This window comes from Gymnoscopelus microlampas (genome assembly GCF_963454915.1).
Source record: "Gymnoscopelus microlampas genome assembly, chromosome: 14".
Classification (NCBI taxonomy): Eukaryota; Metazoa; Chordata; class Actinopteri; order Myctophiformes; family Myctophidae; genus Gymnoscopelus; species Gymnoscopelus microlampas.
The window spans coordinates 36388388-36403730 of NC_139951.1; the positions used below are offsets into that span (position 1 = coordinate 36388388).

At 41.9% G+C, this 15343-nt stretch overlaps 1 protein-coding gene across 5 annotated transcripts in view; it reads right to left on the reverse strand.

Moving 5' to 3' along the window:
- Positions 1-1188: 1188 nt before the first annotated feature.
- Positions 1189-15343, reverse strand: part of LOC311059881 (disks large homolog 5-like) — a gene marked incomplete at its 3' end in the record, with an annotated part of 58326 nt that continues 44171 nt past the window's right edge. For 3 of the 5 annotated variants that reach the window (XM_084077983.1, XM_084077981.1, XM_084077982.1), the window contains 13 exons: positions 14862-14927; positions 13897-14059; positions 13441-13574; positions 12871-13035; positions 12040-12223; positions 11574-11722; positions 10700-10870; positions 9710-9906; positions 8539-8682; positions 7868-7995; positions 6888-6997; positions 4614-4723; positions 1189-3610 (listed from right to left, as the gene is read on the reverse strand). In XM_084077983.1, the coding sequence (XP_083934109.1) occupies positions 3507-3610; positions 4614-4723; positions 6888-6997; positions 7868-7995; positions 8539-8682; positions 9710-9906; positions 10700-10870; positions 11574-11722; positions 12040-12223; positions 12871-13035; positions 13441-13574; positions 13897-14059; positions 14862-14927 (1825 nt within the window). The remainder of the gene's footprint in view (positions 3611-4613; positions 4724-6887; positions 6998-7867; positions 7996-8538; positions 8683-9709; positions 9907-10699; positions 10871-11573; positions 11723-12039; positions 12224-12870; positions 13036-13440; positions 13575-13896; positions 14060-14861; positions 14928-15343) is intronic. The other 2 variants (XM_084077984.1, XM_084077985.1) reach the window with 2 other exon arrangements.

Below are 15343 nucleotides of genomic sequence, written 5' to 3' on the forward strand. Positions count from 1 at the left end.
ATTCAAACCGTTGGCCATTTGAAAATATCCGATCTACTTTGCATTGTTTGCAACACGTTGTGAGCTTGTAGATCTGCTATTTTCAAAAGATTTTTTATACATTTTAGACATATGATAACTTGTGAAACATTCTGCATATTGAGTCCTTTTACTTTTGGTACTTTTAAGTATATCGAGTGTTTCTACATTGCAGTATTGATACTTTTACTTATAAGTAAAACATTTGAGTACTTTTTCCACCACTGGTTGTGTGACACTGACAACCTAACACACCCTTTCTTACCCAAATCCACTACATTGTATATGCATGACAAAGGACGCACCTGCCACCTCGTATTAGGCGTAGGATGGATCAGTGTCCCCCCTTGCGGCCTGGATAACGCCTACGGGCTTATTTACCATAAGCGTGGCAGATCTTATCCTCACTCACTGACAGTGGTGTAAAGTTACTAAGTACATTGACTCAAGTACTGTACAATTTTTAGGTATTTTTTACTTTACTGGAGTATTTCCAATGTTCAGTACTTTTACTTCTACTCCACTACATCTCAGAGGCAAATATTGTACTTTTACTCCACTACAATTATTTGAAAACTTTAGTTACTAGTTACTTTGTAGATTTTGAGTGTTATTACAAAACATGCATTAACCACTTCTTCAGCCATATACACATTTTGGCCATTTGAAAATAGCTGATCTACAAGAAAAATGTCCTAGTTGGATTAGAACTGGGAACCTTCTGGTTATAAGCCCTGTATCTAAACCACTGCACCACAGTGGTTCTTTTACTCTGTTAACTTGCGTGGTATTCAGTGAAAGATTAGATAAAGGTAAAAGCAGCAGGTAAAAGTTGGAAAGATGTCCTCACTGATTTTTAACTCAGGACTTTCTGTGTGCAAAGCCTGTATCTTAACCATTGCTCCACCATGGTTCATACTTTCTCTGGTCTCTTGCACGCTCTTCAGTGAAAGCATTTGTGTCCACAGTAAGATGAATTATATAAAGTGTGAATGGAGTTTCTAGGTGAAAGTGTTTTTTGAGCTGCCAAAACTTTTAAAGGAGTATATTTCTAAAACTATGAAACATTTCAAAGATTTGTTTTCAGGCAAACACATAATACTAGAAGACCATTTGGTAAAGAAATGTGAACACTTGCTTTATATTAACAGTATTTATTTTCTTTTAACATTTGATGCAAATTTTTAATTTCATTCGGAAGCAATCAGGACCGCTTCATTCAAGCTGAAAAGATGAAATGTTGACAATGTGACAGACAAGCCAAAAGTCGTGCTTGTAAATACAGTTGACAGACAGCCATGAAACAAGAATTTGTCAGGGTGGAAACCTTGTATGTCCAAAACCGTTCCTTTTTTATTATTACTTTTAAAACACTTTAAAATAGTGAAAAAAGCCGATCTACAAGCTCAGAGTGTCGCGTTGTGAGCTTGTAGTTTTGTGTGACACTCTTGTATGATGAAGTAGGGCATTCGTTTATTTAAAACTTAAAAAGTTGAAACATGGAGATAGAAGGTTTCTACCTGACAGCAACAAAATAAAAGATCCCTTCTTAAATAATCCACTTCAGAAACAGGAGCAACGGACAGTATTTAAATCAATATTGGTAATATCAGTACAATACTTAGATACAATTTAATCTATAAAGTGAAAACTAACGTACCTGTAACGTTAATTAAAAAATGAATATCTTGGTGTAAATAAATGACTGGAAGGACATTGTAAAAAGAAGTAAAGACACTTCTTTTGGCACAATGAGTTTAAGCTTGAGGACAGAATTGTGCCATGGCAGATCATTAAGGATACACATGCAGGCACGCGCTGGGACTGCAACAAGTGGATGGTTTAGATTTGCCCAAAAGATTAAAAAAAAAAGGAAAACGAGCTTCTTCCTATTAACCCATTCAATCTGAGAACGCATCTACAAATGTCTTCAAAATCCCAACAGTTTTCTGAAAAACGTATGTTGCTATATCAGTTGTACTCAAACTTTTTCATGTCAAGGAACGCCCAAAATGCATTTGGCCGTGGACCACCTATCTCAAAATATTTTGTTCCAGGGACCCCCCAGAAGCAAAGATTTGAGTTAGAAATGTTTGCTTAAAAAAATATAAATATTATTCTTTTGCGCAAAATTTGCACAAACTTTCACGATTTTTCAAAAATAGCAGATCTACAAGTTCATAGCCCGGCACTCGGTGCCGCGCTATGAGCTTGTATATCTGCCATTTTTGAATAGCCAAAGAAAACTAAAACGACACAAGATGCGTTCCCGGATTGAATGGGTTAACTATGTACAACGCTACATTTGTCTACCAAAAAAGGGGATTCATAACCACCGTCTTTGATGTGACTGGACAAATTAAATGATGGCAAAAAACATATATAGGAATATAATAAGAGGGGAGAGCCATTGTCCATTCTGTCCTCAGCTGTATTAACCACTTGAACCACTTCTGGAGGGGGGAGGGGTGGGGGGGGGTTCGCCAAAAATAGCAGATCTACAAGGTAAATATAGGCTCCTTTATTCGAAGCGCTTTACAATGTGCATTACATTCACCCATTCATTCACACACTGGCACCAACCCGCTCATCGAGAGCTCACAGGGGTTAGTTAGTGTGTTGCTCAAGAGCACTTTGACAGTAACACTGGGGTAAGCCGGGGGATCTAACCTTCAGGAACCTTCTGATTCCCACAAGCGTCCGCTCCCACGTCCAGAGAGTCCACTGCCGCCGCCCCAGCTCACAACGTGTGTCGCTGTGACGCGCTGTGTGAGCTTGTAGATCGGCTATTATTGTCGAAGAGATTTGGTGGTCGGTATTGGAGGGGAAAAAAGCATACCAAGTACAGTTGCTACTAAAAGGTCTGTTTTACTATGCATAGAGGGTTTAAAGTGGTTAAGTCTTGACTGACTTAAATGCATATTATCAATGCAGTCTACCTGTGGTCCTGAATATTCTTGGGAATATAAAAAGAATAAAAAGGAGATGCCAGCGTTAGAAGGAAACCAAACAACATTCAAGTATGCGTTACATGAAATACTAGTGTAAACAAAATGGCTACCTGTTGTACATCACTACTGGAGTGGGATTAATAGAATCAGTGCTATTACAAACCAGGATATTGCTATAATTGTGTGGGGGAGAACGTACAGTAGCATTGTTTATAGTCCAGGGTGATGCCCCCTCATGGTGTACCATACTGTACGTCAACCGGTTCTCAGGACCACCCAGGGGTCCACAACATGGACCTTTATGTGTCTGTTTACTCTGAGAGCGAACAAAAAAAGGAACAACACTCTCAGAGTTCAAATTAACGCAGAGTCTTCTACAGCGAAGATTGGGTTCCCAAGTGATGAAGAATTGTAATGGGGGTCCGTTATCAAACTGGAGGGTTGAGAACCACCACTGCTGTACGTATGAAGCTCTTGCTGAGGTGCCAGGGGGTGACGGGCCGACGAGCGACGAGGAAAGCGGATGTTTTCTGCTTATTATGGCGCTCCATCTGGGATCCACAGAACTTTATTCTGTTCCTGTTCCACGATGGTCAGGATCTGAGTGCAAATGTAGGACAGACTGCCTCCTTGTACAACACCTGAAACACACAACAGCATGGGATAGTGTTCAATTCAAATGGGGTGCAAGAGTTTAATCAAACTTTAATGAATTTAATCGATTATAAAAAATAAATCGATAATCGATGATTTCATAGAATAATCGATTCATAATCTATCCCCATCTTGGGCATGTCAGTAGGAAAACGAAAGATTTCAGTTGAAATAGCTTGTAGAGCTTGTAGATCAGCAATTTTCTGTATTTTTTCAAGACACTGATGTGCGACCAAATATAAAATAGTGGTTTAATTGATTCTTTGATATATAGAAATGAAGAAACTTTCAAAAAGATATATATAAAAAAAAACACTGTTCTCGATTAATCGAAAAAAGTAATCAATAGAATAATCTCTAAAAAAAACAAAACAATGGATAGTTGCAGCCCTAGTTATTCCACTTTCCCCACTTTCACTTAAAATGTGTCCTCCACTCTTTCTTCACTAATGGTCTAAATAAGCGATCATACACTGTCAGAATCAATTCTGAGAGTGTACAATGTGTACTGTACATATTACTGTCTGGCCTCTAATGCCGTCTCAAGCTATGCAGCTGCCAAGAAGGATGATGGGTTTTAAAGTATTCTGGGGTGTGAGTTATGTCCCTGAGGGTTAGTGCTGCAGGGCAATACCAATGAAGAGTTCTCTAGGCCGTGGGTAAAACCACTATGTAAATATGATCATTACAAGAACATGAAAGAAAACAGTTTGTCGACATATTGGTCGCGTGCAGAGTGCTTAATTTGTAAATGATTAGGTGCCTGAGCTCATGAACCCGTTGGTCTCGCCTTGAGACCCAAAAGAGAATTTAGATTTATCCCCAGGACTCAAACTAGTGAAAATAGCAGATCTACAAGCTCAGTCGATCCCACTGTTTGGGAAACGAGTAACAACTGGACCAAAGTGTTGGGACATGCAAGTTTCATGGTATTCCGGCGTTGGATTTTGAGATATCTTGAGTGCAAAGTCGATCATGCCACGCACTCACCTGTGAAAAACTTGCTGTACTCCTGCTCTGTTTTCTGTGCAGTCTCAAACTGCTCCTTGGAATGTTTCTGAGAGACTTTATCCCGCAGGTAAAGAGGATCCTTCTGCTCTCTGAGGAGGGAACAAGATCATAAAAAAAATATTTAAAATACTGGAACCTGTAGAAAATAACACTGGATAGACACTGTAAGACAATGACCACCATACAGTAGGCCTTCCAAATATTGCCTATAAATACATGTTAGGTTTTATTTATTGTTTTTTGGAAAGAAACAAGAAATGAATGCTACTAATGGCATCTATGTACATCTGTGTCCATCTAGAATTATGCTCGATCTTTCCTTGGCATTACGTATGCAGTTGACATATTGGGTTGCTGACTCCCTCCAGAGAAAGGGAAATAACACAGAGTAGCTTGAGCCTCTGTCTAAGGCCGGCATTGGGTGCTGTGTGTGTGTGTGTGTGTGTGTGTGTGTGTGTGTGTGTGTGTGTGTGTGTGTGTGTGTGTGTGTGTGTGTGTGTGTGTGTGTGTGTGTGTGTGTGTGTGTGTGTGATGGGGGAGTCAGCCATCGCTTCAGCCGCCCACGCCACAAAGCGGAGCCACAGACCCCACAGGCTAGCCTGTCCCTGGGACAGCTGGCACTCTGCTGATGACAGAGGGGGCTTAGCGGCAATCACTGACTGCCACACCACTGTGTGTGTGTGTGTGTGTGTGTGTGTGTGTGTGTGTGTGTGTGTGTGTGTGTGTGTGTGTGTCTGTGTGTGCTTGAGATGGTATGTTCTGTCAGACCTATGTCTGTGTGTGTGTGTGTGTGTGTGTGTGTGTGTGTGTGTGTGTGTGTGTGTGTGTGTGTGTGTGTGTGTGTGTGTGTGTGTGTGTGTGTGTGTGTGTGTGTGTGTGTGTGTGTGTGTGTGTGTGTGTGTGTGTGTGTGCAAACATAAAAGACCTCAGCAAAGGATCAGACTTATAATCTCCTCCTGCGATTTGAAGACCGGAATCTTCCGTAAATCACAATTATTGTGTGTGTGTGTGTGTGTGTGTGTGTGTGTGTGTGTGTGTCTGTGTGTGTGTGTTTGAGATGGTCTGTTCTGTCAGACGTGTGTGTGTGTGTGTGTGTGTGTGTGTGTGTGTGTGTGTGTGTGTGTGTGTGTGTGTGTGTGTGTGTGTGTGTGTGTGTGTGTGTGTGTGTGTGTGTGTGTGTGTGTGTGTGTGTGTGTGTGTGTGCAAACATAAAAGACCTCAGCAATGGGTCAGACTTATAATCTCCTCCTGCGATTACAAGACCGGAATCTTCAGTAAATCACAATTATTCTACCCCCCCCCCCCCCCACCCTGGGAGGGGCAGGTGGTGGAGAAGAAGGCTAGAGCAGCTAGACGGATGGAGATGTGATCGAATCAATTGGATTGATTGATTAGTCGTAAGAATGCCTTTGACAAGAATGACAGAAATGCATTTGACAGCAGATATGTGACGAATAATAACTACACAAAGTATTTAGTATAGTGGATAATGTACACAGGGCAGGATTGGAATTTCATGGAGACCCTGGCCGCTGTGGCGGCCTCTCAGTTTGGCCTTCTGCCCCTCAAAAAACGATATGCCCTGAGGCCACAGTGGCCTTGATGTCCCGCCCGCACTACCCTAGCTGATTTGAGCGTTTTCTCCACTGCCTCTTTCCTGTTGAGGCTACATTTACACGGTAACGATCAGAACAGAAAACGACAAAGTGCTGTTGCGTTACACGGAGACGCGAGGCGGAGCATTTCCAAAGATTTCCACTCTGGAAGGGGGTTTCACTTTGTTGCGGTTTCAACCCCCGAAAATGCCATTGTCATCTAAACATCTGATATTTCTCTAGAGACCGTTGTCGTCTAAACGGGGCCTTAGATACCAGTGTCTTTTTGTTGAGATTCCCCCAGACTCCCCATCTTAAAAGGATATAATATAATATATTATATTAAACTACATACATCTATACCAAAAGTATTTTAGAGTGTGCATGTATGTATATTTTACAATATGCCTTTGCCATGAATTTCAATGTCGATTAGGTTTTCTGAATACTGACGAGGGGCTTTGGGGGAATGAATCTCAAGAACTTGCCTTTGGAACATTCTCGAGAACAATGACATGAAATCAAACGGCAGAGAAACAACCACGAAAGCATGAGCACTTGAAAGTTGACACAGCCGTGACATTTCTTTAGGTAACAAATAAAGTATAAATAAAACAAAAAAAAGAATACAAACATCCATAATCGCGTGACTACTCACTTTATCTGCTTGGCATTTTTGTAGCGAATGAATATGACGATTGGGTAGATGTGAACGCTGTGAAGTCGTTCAATGGCGTGAGGAGCAATGTCAAGCAAACAGTGACAGTTCTATGAGAGAAAATGACAACACATGAGAAATGGGGTGGGAAATTTCAACATAATCCAACCACCCACACACACAAACAATTCTTGCCATGTCTACGTATTATAAGCGACCTTGGGCTTCTTTTTCTGTAAAGTTGCTTGTAAATATTGATAGTTGCTTTTGGTCTTGTTTCTAAAGTGTAGTTGCTTATTTGGGCTTGCTTCCAAATGTTTTAATTATGTTGTTTTTTTGGGAAAATAGCAGATATACTGTACAAGCTCACAACGTGTCGCATTGCGATGAGTTGTGATCTTGTGGATCGGCTATTTTCAAATAGCCGATGTACAGTATACAGGTTTAAAAACACACACACACACACACACACACACACACTCTCCTAAACATAATATCATCTATTGTGGCTGTATAGAGCAGTGGTTCTCATGGTTTTTCATGTCAAATTCTCACAAATTGGGGGTCCAAATGTTCACAACGTGTCGCAACGCCACGTGGCTAATGTTCCCCCAAGAATATGGAAGCTGGGGTTCAAGTGCTTAAGGTTTTTTCACATGACAATGATGCTAGTCTACATGTTACATATAATATGTGTTATGTTGAGGCTAGCATCTTGATAACGGTTCAAAATGACAAGTTAGTGCCAATTAGATTTCTGTATTTATTAATTTACTATATTATAGTAAATTAATAAATACAATAACCTAATATACAACTGGGTATTATAAACAATTATAAAATGTTGTTTTATTATCAACAGTGTGAAATTGAATCTGGGACATGGAAGTGCGCACTTTATGGAGAGATGGTCACATTTTTCTAGTTACTCACTTCACACAGGCTTGGTACACAGCTATAATAAAGTGAGAACGGCATACCCTCTCTGTGATTTCCTTAATTGAAGCAACAGTTGTCACATCAAAATGGCCGCTCCTTCGTTTGAAGTCGATGAAAACGCAATCCTTCACCCCTCGCTCGATTGCCTGCTGAGACGCCTTCATTACCTCTGGAAGCAAAATGTATTAAACACGTTTAAGAACCTTTAAACCTGTCATTTCCAAGTGTATCTATACCTTTAATACCCATGTGCTACCCTAATAACATTACGTTTGATGCCCATTTGCTACCCTAATGACATTGAACTATATTAAATCTCTCTATAGCATGGTAATGGAATGAAATGTGATGCATAAATGACCCAAGCCATTATAAACAGTGTAAACTAAAACAGTGGTTCTCAACCTTTTCAGGCCGTGACCCCCCAAAATAATCATATTTGAACTGGGGACCCCCCACCCTGACAAGCACTTGGAATGTAGGAGTTGAGGCATTACATTTAGTTTGACTCATAAATATTGTAAAAATATCATATTATTTGACAATTTAGCCAATGTTTGACCAGTCCTTTAATTGTCACTTTACTGTTATCTGGGGACCCCCCACCCGCCCAAAAAAATCATGTGGGGACCCCCCTGGGGGTCCCGACCCACAGGTTGAGAAGAACCACTGAACTAAGAGACTGGACAAAATGTGTAGACTAATAGCTCACCAGGCAGGCAGCGATAAAACTTCTCAGGGGCCTCTTTAACCAGCATGTCCTTACTGGCCTCCACCAGGGGCCCCAGGATCAGCACAGGTCTAGGGGACGAGCATTCCACCTTCTGCACCCGTTGGTACGCCAGGCTGACTCCGTCTGGACAGAAAGAAAGAAAACACGTCAGTCACGCAGTGTACGGCACAAGATGATAGCTCTGTGCTTAAAGTAATACTAGGTAACGTTTTCAGTAAAACTAAAGTTAAATTGTATATCTTTTGTGAGTGGCAAATGTTTCACAACACCCACTCCAAGAATTTCACCCCCGAAAGCCTTTTATGTATATATTTTCTATTGAACGCCGTCGAGCATGACGTTCCCTCGAAAATGACGTAATCTGGCCGGAAATGGAAGCGGAAATCCACAGGGTTCCTGTTTGGCCAGGAACTACCGCGCCGGTTTCCTGTTTGGCCAGGAACTACCGCGCTAATAACAAAAGGAAACTCACGCTGATTGTAAGAGATTGTATGATTTGAAGAACGAAAAAAAACAGAAAAAGAAAACACAGCTCACGGTAACTAAAGCTCCACTGGCTAAGAGAAACGATCCACAGATCGTATAAAACAATTAAAAGAACGCTTTTTGAAACACTTCCGTCTTCCGGTGAAAACGAATGGAATTCTGGGTAACAGAGGATAAACGAACGGCCTGCAGTGACGGTAATGACCAGCAGAGGCTGCTAAAAGTCGTTTTTTGGAAATTTGCACAGAACAACTTTAATGACATTTGGCACGGCTAAAGGTTGGTCATGGGCTAAATGCCAAGAAAACTGAAGAACTCACCTATAACCCCCCCCCCCCCCCCCCCCCCCCCGGACCATACACCTCCAGAACAGCATAGTGCTCTGAAAGAAGTAAATAAACTCAAATACCTGGGCTAATGGGGTCAACTCGACAGAGCGAGACCTTAGAGCAGGGGAAGCACTCGCATATACAGCAGGGCTCTGAAATTGCAAACTGTATACATTTTTTCTTTTAAGATTTGTTTTTGGGCTTGTATGCCTTTAATAATAGGACAGCAGACTGACAGGAAATGGGGAGAGAGATGGGGAGAGATGGAGGACTTATTCCAATTACAGTTTTTTGGACATGGTCAAATCAAAAAGGCAATACTAAATATTCCTCACCGTCTGTGATGGGGAAGGAGTCAGTGCTGATGGCATCCAGCGCCATCATGTCCTTGCCATCCTTTGACCCGCTGCGCTTGTGCTTCTGCTTCCTGCGGAAGAAGGACCTGCGGGCGGCGGCCGACAGCGTCTTGCTGGCGCCGTTCTCGTCTTTCATGTCGGGCACGCTGTGTCTTCTGTACATCTCCTGGTCCATTCTGGTGGGGAAATGACAAAGAGTTCATGTGACTTTAATTACACCATCAACACATTAGCCCATTAAGACCTGAGGCCGATTCTACAAAAGCCTTCTGAAATCAGTAGTTCTCACACTTTCAAGATTTTTCTAAAATAGCAGATGTACAAGCTCGCAGCGCGGCATGAAGTGGCGCGCTGTGAGCTTGTATATCTGCTATTTTTGAAAAGCCAACGCAAAAATCTACAATGACACAGATGCTTTCCCGGGTTTAATGGGTTACGGCAGTGTTGGAAGAAATACTCAAGATTAGATTTCTTTGCTCCATTCATACACTCTCAGAGTTAAATGAACACTGAAGATTGACATTAAAACTAGTGTTGATTTTGACATCAAATTTTGATTTAGTTTCAGTCAGAGTCTTTTGAATCAAATTCCATTTAGTTTTAGTCATATTTTTGTCATCTGAAATGTTTTACTGTTAGTCTAGTTTTAGTCGACTAAATATAAGATTTTAGTCGACTAAATCTACAGTTGATTTAGTCAACTAAAATGTATTTTGGCGGTACCTTGATGGCGTCGTAATGGCTGATTTTACACTTGTTACACATGCTGAGAATAGCCGATATACAAACTCACAACTCGTCGCAGCGCGACGCGTTGTGAGCTTGTAGATCTGCTATTTTTACTTGTCTTTTAGTTCTACTGGATCTCATCTCTCACTAGTCCCTCTCTAACATTTTATACATTTTTCGTCATGGTTTTAGTCGACGAAATCAACACTGATTAAAACGGTTAAGAACCACTGTGCTTACAGGTATTTACTAGGAATCTGCCCTTTCTCCATCTTCCTTGCGCTCTCGTCCAGCTGCCAGGCCACCCAGTAGCCAAAGTTGCCGCTGGGCAGAGTGTCTTCAACGTACAGGATGTCGTCTCTCTTAAAGCTCAGCTCCTGTTCCACCTCCGCCACACGGTCATAAAGTGCTCTATGGAGGACAGGGGGACAGCAGGGTTAATTCAAAGTGACAACCATTTTTATTTTGTATTTATTTAACCAGTAAGAGCACTCAAAACTGCCAAACAGCATTGGCCACACCTCCAGGTCTTAAGTTAAGTCATAAGACCTGGTACTTAAGACATGCAAAATAGGGCCCAGAGTCTCTTTTACAAGTGTGAACTGTCCAAGAGGCAGATAAAAAATGACAAATACAGTACAAAAGACAATAGGACATCCCAACAAATACCTATAAAGCTCCAAGGACAGTGATCAAAGATTTGTGCAACATCAAGTATAAGAAAATAAAATTGAAAACTAAAACCCCCAGGTAAGCGCTTTCAAATAATAAAATTAACCCTGAACAGGGCTACACGTCCACACAGGAACAAGTGCTCGTAAGTACATACAGTCAACCTTTTAAAACTTCTCAGAATAATTAGCAAGTCTATTTTCAGTTCGGTCTGTAAGTCATTCCACGACCATGGACCAAATTAAGAAATACTTTTTTTCCCCTCCCTCAGATTTAGTAACAGGTACCTCGTAACGCAGCCATGCATTCGATCTGAGGTTTAGGGAATTTCTAATCAAATAAGATGTAGAACTTATTTAGAACCCATGTTTGTAGACATGGCACGATTATGAAATTGACATAAATACATTTTAGGCCGGTGTATAGTTATGTTAGCGGTTACCTAACGAAGAACCCGTCTCCTGGGGAATCTTTGACCGTGGCGAGATCGTCCACACAACGTTGGACTTTAAACGTTGCCGTTTCAGCTGGTTTCAACATTTCCAGGTAAGCCTCCTCGGCCGTCTTCTTTTTCATGGTGACACCATTGTACTGTTTGTAAAAAGCACACATTAAACAGTGGGAAAAGTGATCACAATTCAGAGAGACAGACAGACAGACACATAGATAGACAACAGACAGTGCAGGATCGTTTATATTGGCAATTTGTTTGCCTATTTTGTTTATTATTCCTTTATCATTAGTACTATTCTATCCATAACACCAGTGTATTATGCAGTATAAGTGTCTGACAATAAATACCTTGACCCTTGATTAAAATAAAGTGAAACTATACAAAAACAATACATTATTATGATGGCTTCCCACAAAGTGATGGTAAAGGAGGATGCTCAATGTTGCTGCTATACCTCCAATATCAAGTCTCCAGGCAGGAGACCTTCAGAACTCTTGGCAGGGCTGTCATCGTCCAGGCCTTCCACAAAGATCCCATAAAGGTTACCGCCACAGATCTGAACCCCTAGCTCCACCTGGGTTCTCTTCAGCCTCACCAGACGGGGCTCCGGGGCCTTGCGGGAACCCGTGCCAGGCAGCCTGGAAGCAGACATGTTCAGGGTTGAGCTACCAACCAATTGCTGCCTGAAGGCATAGACCATAGTGTCCTCAAAGCTGTTTTAACCCAAAAAACGGGAATTCCCGTCCGATGGTACTATGGCTATCATGGCCAATGACGGAAAAACGGGAATTATTTAAAAAATAATAATAATAATATTGTTTTTTATTTTTTTTAAATATATATTTTGGTCTTGTTTTTTTTTGTTTATCTCAAAGCAACTAGGAGATAACGCTATCCAAAAAATTGCTGCTCCATTCACTTCAATGTTAAAAATCAAACGGAGGAAAAATGCACCATTTTCGTGGCACTGGGACGACACAGTCTGAAATAAGTCTGGCAATGAAAGAGTTAAGACCTGAGGCCGATTCTAAAAATATATTTTTTTTTAATCATGGACCCCCCATTTAATCTCTGGGACCCCAATTTATATAGTAAAATCAATGTTAATTTAATTCTGAGAGTGTACAAATGGACCCGTATGGGTCAGAGTTACAGACCCATAAGGGTCAATTTGGTTCCTAACTAGCCATCATTTAGCTGGGGACCACCTGGAACTCCCTCAAGGACCCCTGGGGCTCCCCCGGACCCCACTTCGAGAACCAATGGGCTCGATATCCCAGTTTACCTGAAGGAGCTGTGAGGACTGGTGGCGGGGGTGGTCTGTTTGGATGGAGGCGTCATGGTCCCCTCGTCCTGCTCGCTCAGCGTGTCGATGGTGGACATGTTGTCTGGAGTGGTGGCACCGCTGTCTGCAGGGCTCAGCTGGCTGCTGCTGGACTCTATCTGAGAACTGAGGGAACAAAATGTATCATTAAGAAAAACAACATAAAACATGTAGTGGGCATAGAAAAATTTCTCTATGGAGAATAACATTGGGTCATCTTAGAATCGTCTCACATAAGAATCGTGGTCCAAAAATAAACAAACTGTCCCGTAGATATTGTCTCTGCTCTGTATCCTTTACGATAGTCTATCACTCATATTTGATACATATGTTTCTGGTGAAAATGTAATTAATTCGGCGGCGATAACGTTAGCGTTCATATCCGTAGGAGTCAAACCGCCGTGCTCATTTGTTTATTTTTGGAACACAGTTCTTATATGACGTTATATTAAACATGTCTATGGGAATTCAGGGTAGGATGCATCCAGGTAGGATGCATAAATTAGGTAGGCTTCGTGCTCTCATCCTTACCCGGAGCGGGAGTGGATTCCCAGCTGAAACATGTGAGGGTTGTACTGGGCCAGGATGGTGACGGTGTCACACTGCTGGCCAATGACCAGCCGCGCCTGCTGCTCGTTGGCGTTCCGCAGGTTGATCCCATTGAACTGAAATGCAAACAAATTCGAGCAATCAAGGAGGAGATAGGACAGGAGATAGACGCTAAGCGAGTGATCTGTGCAGGCCATTTCATTTTATTTTTCCAATTTAATCGGCATTAGTGAGGACCAATTATATGAAGATACAGTAGGTTGAAAATTGGTGAAGTCGTCCTTTAACTGTGTAATGGTGGAATTGTGTATTGTGTTTTAATTTGACTGTTAAGTGTGAATGTTTGGACCCCAGGAAGAGTAGCCTTCACTGAGGTTGACTAATTGGGGATCTGTAATAAACAATAAACAGGCTGGGTGTCAGTAGTACAGTAAGTACCTCCAGTAGCTGGTCACCGTACTCCATGCGGGCTTGGTGAGCGATGCTGCCTGCCGTCACTTTGGACACGAACACTCCGCCGTTCTCGCCGCTCACGATGGAGATGCCGAGTGGCTCCGCCCCTTTCTGCACCGTCACGTTGCGTGGCTCTTCCAAATACGGCCTTTTCGGGGGGAAAAGGGGGGACGGTCATTTTAACCACTTGAACCTTAGCATCCCTATCATGGGGGGAACGTTTGCAGAAAATAGCAGATCTCACAAGATCGGCTATTTTCGGCTAAGAGGTTTGGTGTAGAGGGAAATAAATAGAAGAGACCAAGTACAGAGCCAAAGGTCAAATTGACTAAGTATTGAGGGTTTAAGTGCTTTAACTAGTACAGTCACATTCTGAGAAACAACACAAAGACTGATGGGAATGGGACAAAAGGGGAAGGTCATTTTAAACTACAGTCACATTCTGAGGAACAACACAGCCTGATGGGAATGACAATGCAAAACGTGACTCTTATCGGTGCTGTCGAGCAAGAATACCATATAATAACAAAGGCAAACATTTTTCAAAGATGGGTCTCATAGCGGCAGAAAGGCAATGCAGCTCCCTAGACTGACATAAATAAAGATGCACTCCCTGCCTTCTGTTACAACATTTCAACGTACAGAAACGAAGATGAGCCCTGCATGCACAAATCGCAAGTCAAAGGCATGCGATCATACAAGATTCAGCAGCACTCTGAATTAATCAGAAGCGCATCAAAGAATGAGGCCTTTCAAAGGCAACTGCCTCTATTATTTCATCAAACGTTCAGAGCCGTCAAACGAAATCTAGAGCCGCTTCAGACAAAAAAAAAACTAAATCGAGTACGAGTGCTCAGCTCAAGGTCTCTTTGAAAGTGAATGGTGAATGGAACCTTCGCAAGTATCAAGGGTGGGGTGCAATGTTTGACTCCGAGCAGCGCTTAACACACCTCAAGCTTTTTAAAGAGAAGAACTTATGCTTGTCTGCCAGGGGAAGCCTGTGAGAAGAAACACATCTGAGGAAGAGATTGAGAAGGAAAAGAGGGACGAGGGAGAAAAGAGAAATTATCATCTACACCAGCGGTTCTCAAAATTCTTTAATTTTGAGGACCCCTAATCTGTTGTATGCATTTGGCCAAGGACCCCCATAACTCTAAAAGTTACCCCCTGGAACCCCCTCAAGGACCCCACTTTGAGACTTGGGGCAGATGGTGAACCTGCTAACGATGTGACCTTCTAACGAGCCTGTTAACAATGTGGGACACCATTGTTTACAGTCTCAAAAGCACTTCATCACTCTGATGCAGGTAGGTTATTCAATTATAATTAGATTAAATAAGGCAGCGTTTCCCAAACTTTTTAGCTCGAGACCCAAAAGATACATTTAGTGTCTCACCGGGACACAAAGTTACATAATGAATTAATCACTCCA